The sequence below is a fragment of the Amaranthus tricolor genome, chromosome 9 (genome assembly GCF_026212465.1).
Source record: "Amaranthus tricolor cultivar Red isolate AtriRed21 chromosome 9, ASM2621246v1, whole genome shotgun sequence".
In the NCBI taxonomy this organism is placed as follows: Eukaryota; Viridiplantae; Streptophyta; class Magnoliopsida; order Caryophyllales; family Amaranthaceae; genus Amaranthus; species Amaranthus tricolor.
In genome coordinates this window covers 29,538,878-29,547,118 of record NC_080055.1, presented here as the reverse complement: position 1 = coordinate 29,547,118, position 8,241 = coordinate 29,538,878, and the positions used below count along the sequence as shown (strand labels likewise).

Sequence of the window (8,241 nt, the reverse complement as noted above, 5' to 3'; positions counted from 1 at the left end):
AAATAATATTTTCTCTATATAAGAATCTGTGTTTGATTTTCACTTGGTTCTTTTCTTTATTCAACCTACCTTGTAATCAACGAAATAATTTTATCTAAACATTATGAATAAGCCCATTTATAAAATGAGAAAAAATTTAGAATAATATGAAAAGAGTAGAGAAGTAAAGAAATATTCAAACTTGATATATATATATATATATATATATATATATATATATATATATATATATATAATCAAAATGCTCAACATAAAAGGCCCAATGGCATCATCAAAATACACAAGTCGGATAAAAATATGCAACACACTAGCCTGCCCTTGTTGAGGATGGTGTAGAGAGGAAGATAGTGGTGGGATAAAGATTTGTATATTGACAAACAACTCAAAACACTTGGCTTTATAAATAGAGTTTAGTGGGGTCAACAGTGAATGATTGAAGTTATGGTAAACTACAATTAGGTTTTGAAACAACACTAAAAAATCTTGGCGAGGCAAACTGAGATAACGTGAAATTGTTTTGATTCACAACGCCTCAACACCTTGCAGATTGCTCATTAAATCAAGTTGAGAGAAATCTTTTCACTCTACCTTGCTTAAAAGCACGATGCAATTTTCTCAAGTTTTGCTTCAGCATAGTTTCATCTTGTTTGAGTCACCGAAGAGCCCATTCAAACGTAAAAATTCATCCATCACAATAGTGACATCGTTCAATCCATATCAACAAAGATCTAGACATAAAAACATAAGAGTTAGAAAGATTACAGTTGAGATAGTGATTCATGAATAAGATGATTATATGATTGTAAATTTTTTTCACAAGCTCCAATAATTTGGATTATTGGCAAAGTAAATTCATATCGTTGATATTATGTAGCATATGACAGTCGAAATGTTAGTACCATAGCATAGGATGAATTTTCAACTTCGAATTAGGATTCTTTTGATCGAGTAAAGAGAAATCGACAATTACTTTTAACATACCTCTAAATCCGGTAGTGGCTCATATGTCTTCTTCTCAATTGAGTCAAAAACCGTTATACCTGTGATTTTCTGGACTCCGAGTTTAGTTGCAATCAGGATCTGCATCAATAACCATGGTAAATTGAAATTTTCTGAAAAACAAGTCTAGCATTATGCTCTAATTACTGAAAATTTATACAATCAAGTTCCTTTAGTTGGCAACTATTTTAACTATCACTGAACAAAGATGCTCAATAATTTATGGTCAAAGGTTATTAAGCAAATTGTATACACGCGTCAAAAATTGCTCCAAGTACCCTTTCCTTTGGAAAACATCAATGCACCTTCATAATATTTACAAGCTGCATATTCATTACCTGAACTCAAATGTTGATTTACTTCAGCAAACCCTTCTCCCTAGTCTATAAGGTTAAATGATTGTAATTAAAAATTCATACGAAGTAAAATGCTTCAGCAAATACTTCGAGGAATGTATCAAGACCCAAGTTTAACTAATATTTCTTCCTAACAAAGAGATTTGGGGGTTGGCACTCGTCAGGTTAGATGTACACAACCATATCCTTATAGAAACAAGAAGGTTGTTTCCGAATCCAATTGCTTTATCAGAGAAAAAAAAAGGTTGTGTACAAATTTGGCAGAAATTCACTTGTACAGTCATATATGTAAAGAAAAACAATCTTTTAGAGACGTGAAGAGTAATTTCTTCTGATGAAGACAAATGTAGTAGTCAAATGCTTAATTGTCGGAGTTAGCAACATTATATTTCTCATACTTCATAGAAAAGACTAAGGCATTTATTTTCCAAACATTTCAAATTCAGAAAACAACTTGTAAATTCAAAGACGGAAATAGCATTGGAAGGTGTTTACCATGTTGAATTCAGTAGCACTAGAAGCCCGAACTTCTGGCAAAACCTGTACAAATGCATCAAAATGATCCAAGTTATACTTCACTTAATAATCTTTTTCAGAAACATAAAGCACAACCTAGAAGCTGGACCACACAAATATCCTACCCTAGAAAAATTTGTAGCAAGCCCCGTCACGTGAATAATCTTTTAAGACAGCATATGTAGGTCAAAGGTGATTGTTGCTATAACATGTGGATAATCTTGAAAATCTATAGATGACTAAAGTGCAGGTGTTATTTGTGATTATAGTCCATGAAAATCCCATATAGAAAGGTCAATAAATAACATGATCTATATTTAACCACATGTTACTTATTATTGCTCCAAGCCAAAGCAGTCTTACCATAGTTTGAAGGCCATTAACCATGAACGCTCTTTCACCATTGGCATCACCTGAAAACCAAATCTCAAAAGGCCCCAGTGCTCTTTCTGTCTGGTTTCTGAGATTCAAGTTTACCTGAAAACAGAATCTACATCAGCAAACAGAAATGTTTACCCATGTCCTTTCCATCATACCCCTCTGTTCTTAACCGTTCAAGATATCTTTTAGTTCTCCGTTTCCAGAAAGCATATTGTACAACGTATGATGAAAGAGTAATTCCATTTTAGAATAATAAACATCATCACCAACGCCTAGCACAATGCAAAATGGAATATGTATCTGAAATGGATAGATGACTAAACAGGATGGGCGGAGAAATCTATTCTTTTATCCTATATATCTTAATGTGGGCATGGTTTGGATCTCTCATGCACATGCAACAACAAAAAAAAAAAAAAAAAAAAAACTGAAAATCAACACTTCTGCTTTCAGAATATAAACTAGAGATGAATTTTATTTTACCAAAAAGGGTAAATGGAAACTACAACCTCTATAACATACACACAGAAGTGAAAAGAATAGTCACCTTAAAGGGTTTGTGCAAAGTAATAGCTTGTGGAATTTCCACCACCTGCAAATCAATCTCTTTACGAGGAACAGGCTGTTCAAAAAGTAAAATCAGATACAAGTATAAGGAAAAGAGATATGTATTCACAAGAAGTTTAGCAACAGAATAGACAAGCAAGTGATAAACAATAATTTATTGGGGAAGCACACAATGCAGGGATATAGTAATCCCTCAGCGGTGTTTATGAGTGCGATGAACTGAACAAACGAAAAAGGTGATACAACCGATAAACCCTTAGAGCTCTATTTCATTTACTCATCAAAACTACAGAGTAAATAAGCACATTCTAGTGGCACAAATGCATGTCCTGCACACATGGACAAAACTTTGTGGACTACTCTAGATTCAGAAGATAGTCCTAGAAAGCTACTTCTCTCCTACAACCACCTCCCAAATCCTAACACATAACATACAAGGAAATAAAGAAAATTATAGTAGTATAAAACAGAGTTGCAAGTAAATAATATATACTTCTATATAATATTGTTATGAAATAACTTGAGCACTTACACTTCCAAGGATGTTCTGAGTCTGCAAACGTCCGGGCTCCCCTAAGTTCGTACGCCATGTTATTTGAAGTTTACCGAGAATATTGCTCCCCTCAGTTCTCGTTTGTGTAGATTCCTGTGAAGACAACTTTAACTGATATAGGAAGTTGTGAATTCCACCTCCAGATTTGATCAAAACTGGCGGCTTAAAGATTTCTCTGTCACTGTAAACTGTTCGAAGTCAGCAACTGAAAAACTTCAGTGGACAGTAAACCGTATAATGATAAACAGGGCTTCTCAGCCTAGAGACCTACCCAGCCAAATTCTTCTCAAAAAGACTCATATCAGCTGTAAGCATTGTCGCACCCCAATTCTGCGCTGGCTGAAACTCTACTTGGTCCATATAAAGGTTTGCCTTGGTGTGATTTTCAATACACGCCTCCAAAAAAGTGAGATCCTGGGGTACAATTATTCATTATAGAAAACTAGTTAAAAACTTGTGCTATGCACGGAGTTTGTTAATATGTAATTACAAATAAATATAAATTTTATAAGAAATAAGAAATTATATATTATTGTTATCAAAATTATATATTTTCCAATAAAATGTAGCAATCACTATAAAAGTTTTATAACAATATTGTATGATGTTTTGCTAACCTTGGAAGTAGATTGCATATTAGCAAAATCTAAGAGAAGGATATTTTTGTTATTGATTCGCCACATTGGAAAACCAGCACTAAGAAATTCCAAAATGGCAAAACTACTGCTATACTATGACACAACATCAACCTTCAATTGACTCAAGGATGTACAGTGTTTTCTAGAAGAAAACAATAAATTGAAAAGCAAATTATCAGGAAATAGTGTGAAAAAAACAAGTTAAAAACTAGTTCATCCATTATATATATATATGTGTGTGTGTGTCACAATGAATCAAGAAACCTTATACCATTAAACCTCCATAATCAAGTGAATCTTAGAAGCCCCACGACCTTATCATACAATGACACAAGTAAACAAAAATCTATATTCTGAAGAAACTCATACATCAAACTAACTTTCAACACCGATTACAAGACCATGCATAAAACTGTCCAAATGGCAACCAGACATTCCGCAATAGTTATAATCATATGCAAGATAAAACCACCATTAAAGCATCACAAAACAGCAACTATAGGACCTAAAAACTAAGCCCTCCTCTTACCATTTGCAAATATAACTATTAACCAAAAATAAATGCAAAACACTAGTCCTTATGAATCATGTCCATCCCCAAAGCTGTTCCAGACAAAGAAACAATCTTCCAAGTTCCTCACACTGAAAACTTTCCAAAGGGGAAAGGACGGAAGCAAAATAGGAAACATTTAACCGAAACTTGTACATTTTCTAGCTAATCCTCTGGTACAACAAAAGATAGTGACCAAACTGAAAGTTCAAAATCTAGCAATCACCATAAGAAATAAACAGAGAATATTCATATATTAAAAAGAAATTCTGGACTTACTATCCCCAAAAATGATCACGAAGATCAAAGTACGTACCTTGACATTACGAACCTGCACCACAAAAAACATGTACATAAGAGCTAAGGTCACAGACTTGAAAATACATAAAGAAGTTTTGCAGGCCTGGATGAGGCAGATGAAAAGCGGATACCTTAGTCCTAACTGAAAGCGGATTTGCAACAATAAACTTGAAAAACTGAGGCAGATATTTTCGATCAGCATCAGCATCATTGTACAAAGCAGAGCATACCAACCTAAAGATGATGGGAAATCCATTAACAAAAAGAACAGAGAAAGATAAATAGGCACCATAGTAACACAACTTACGTGTGTGCACCCACTTCCTTCACATCATGTTCCACAATGAAATCATAACGTCCTCCAGCACGTATGCTTTCAACTGGTGATTTAGATGTATCCAATAGAAGTACCCTTTGCCGCTCTGTTTGAATTTCTGCCTGTAGCCAATAAATGAGATCAGAGACACTCTTGAGCGCTAAACTGACAACATGATTACACAAATACATATATATAGCTGGGCTTAAGCCTTTGAGACAGAGAGTTCAAACTTTGCTTTTACCATTGTACAATTCAAGATTAATACAGTTACATAAACTCCAACAACCAAAGTAATAGAAAGATGTGTACTAGTATTCTAGTAAGGGCTAGCACAGCATACACCTAAACATCCGATTTATATGAGCCACTAGTTTTTTTGTAGCTAACTTAGAAATGGCAACAAACGCTACAACCTGGTATTGTTTAAAGATAAATTTCAACATCCACTCTTAATAAAAAATCAACAGGCTGAAGCTATAGTCCCTATTGGTACTACTTGCCTAGAGTAGGAGAGTGTTTAATCTATTTATATAGTGCTACTGTTCTTTATAGTGCACAATACAAAATTGATTTAGGTCTGTTTCTTTCCATTTGTCATAGTCCTTTAGTGGGTCTAAGACTAATCTATCTTGTGCAGTAAAAAGCAAGGGAGCTTCATGCTTTGTTCCTTTGTCTAATGGCGCAGCTATGGTCTATGATATAAGTTTTCTACTCCTTACTCGATTCAGTCAGATTGTTCCCTAAGATATGATTTGATCATGTTAAGGCTGAGCTTAAAAGGTCTAGGTCTCTCCACTCCGACTAGTCAGTTTGTTGATTCGAGGTAAATCACATTTAGTTGGATGTAGCCCTAAGGACTTAAGAGATTGGTTATACGGCCAACTTACAGAGAAAACATGCAAATCAATACAAAATGAAATCATCATTCATCATTATCAAGTCTACATCGCACATTAATTATTCGACCAAACGTCAAATTAACAGTCATCGATTTGCAAATCTGCAAATCGATATCAAAAACAATTAAACAGCATAGCGTTAAACTGATGAGCTAACTAACATCAAAGCAATTATCATTAATAACAAAGAAATTTCCATCCACAAGTCAACACATCAAATTTAAAGTTACACAAAAAGGCAAAAAACTAACCTTAATAGCAAAACATCATCAACAAATATTATTAATACTGATATAGCAACAAAAAGCTATCGATTTAACAAAGGAACAACAAAGCGCCTAACTCCATCAGTTAACCAACCTCAAAGCGACTACCACTATCAACAAAAAAATTTCCACAAAATAAACACATCAAAATTAAAATTAGCGAAAAAGTGCAATAATCTAACCTTGATAAAAACATTACGATTTTCAAATGCAGAATATTATCAATACTAATGTGGCTACAGAACTTAATCGAAAAAGAAAAAAAAATTAACAACAAAGCGCCAAACTCGATCACATAATCAACCGCAAAGCAACTACTATTATCAACCAAGAAATTTCCACAACTGAACACATCAAAACTAAAATTACTCAAAAAGAGCACAAAAAAAAAAGAAAAAAAAAAACTAACCTTAATAACAACATCACGAACTTCGAATGCAGAACTATTATTAATACTAATATAGCTACAAAACGTCTCTCCCAAATAAATCGCCCTATCAAAACCAAAACACATTAATAATCCACAATCAAAATTCACAATTACGACAAAATTACATCAAATTAAGAAAAAACAAAATCAAACCCGAAGGATTGAGGTAGAACGAGGAGACCGGAGAGTCCAGAAGCGTGCGAAGGATCAGAGAGAAGATAACGAGAGCGAAAAGAGAGATCGGAAGAGAGAGAATCAGAAGGAAGAAGAGATAGAGAATGATCGTCTTCGCCGAGAAGGAGATCGGAAGGATCGAAGAGAAAAGGCGTTTCAACATGGAGAGATGGACGGCATAATCGCATAACTCGAAACGCCAATGAATGATTTCCTTGTGATGTTGCACCGCCGCTCATGCCGGTTGTGCTCGTCATTTTGGCGGAGTTTGATGTGAATGTGGTGATAGTGTTTTTTAGTGAGACCATATAAATAAAATAGACATTTTCTTGCTATGGTATATTAATAGGATTAGTTTTTTTAGTGAGACTATATAAATGTAAATACGATTCGATGAAATAAACAGCAAAAATTAATCATTGATGGACTTTATTTGATTATGACTTTTAGTGAGGCGATGTGATTAGTTTAGAGAGAATATAAGTATTACTAGCCCAAACAATTGATTATTTTTCTTGGATTTATGCTGATTGAAACACCTTCTTATTTATAGAAATGTTTGTTAATTAGATATTGAGAGCATATTGTTATTTAATAAAAATATGTGGATCAATCAAATAAGTCAATAAAAAATTGCTGGATCAACTTTTTAAATAATTAAGCAATATGGAGTAGGAAGGTAAATGATTATAATTTTTACAAAATAATACTCATTCCTATTCTAATTAAATGTTTTATTTGTTTTTTTATAATTTATTTTTTATTTTTAATTTATATCTATAAGTTAAAATATAATCAAGTCTAATATTATTTGACTCTTAGTATAAATTTTATTAACATTAACTTCTATAATTTTTGATCAAATTCAATTAAAGATATTTAAATAAAAATATTATGTAGTGAGTAAAACCCAAATTAACTCCAGAACTACAACATTGTCACATAAATTATAATTTCCAAAATGTCGTCACCGTGAGATTGGTTCTTAGTTTTCCTAGTCAAAATTCGCTAACGTTTTTATTGAACCGATAACATTGTTAGCAATTTTACCTTGTTAGAGAAATGTAAATTTAGTCGAACTACAATACTGACCGCCAGCACCTCTCAGTTTCGTTTACTCCCACGATTCACTTCAATTCAACGAAGCCAAATCAAGTAAACTCAGTCAGCCCATTGGTGGTACCGTTCAGTCGGCCTAGATTTAACCCAAAACAGATCGATCTAGTCACAAGCAGTCTAATGAAAACTTGGCTTTGTACCTGCAATCACAAGTTCATGAATGGAGAAATCGAG

The 8,241-nt window shown here is 33.5% G+C and overlaps 1 protein-coding gene across 1 annotated transcript; it reads right to left on the bottom strand.

The window, feature by feature from the left end:
* Nucleotides 1-351: 351 nt before the first annotated feature.
* On the bottom strand, nucleotides 352-7,307 carry LOC130823575 (uncharacterized). Its single transcript, XM_057688226.1, has 12 exons — nucleotides 6,928-7,307; nucleotides 6,754-6,838; nucleotides 5,168-5,298; nucleotides 4,992-5,094; nucleotides 4,877-4,891; nucleotides 3,644-3,786; nucleotides 3,352-3,553; nucleotides 2,800-2,874; nucleotides 2,235-2,348; nucleotides 1,851-1,895; nucleotides 982-1,080; nucleotides 352-728 (listed from the first exon to the last, which is right to left on the bottom strand). The coding sequence occupies exons 1-12, from the start codon at nucleotides 7,254-7,256 to the stop codon at nucleotides 708-710; spliced, it is 1,362 nt and encodes a 453-aa protein (XP_057544209.1). The 5' UTR covers nucleotides 7,257-7,307; the 3' UTR covers nucleotides 352-707.
* Between the last annotated feature and the right edge of the window lie 934 nt (nucleotides 7,308-8,241).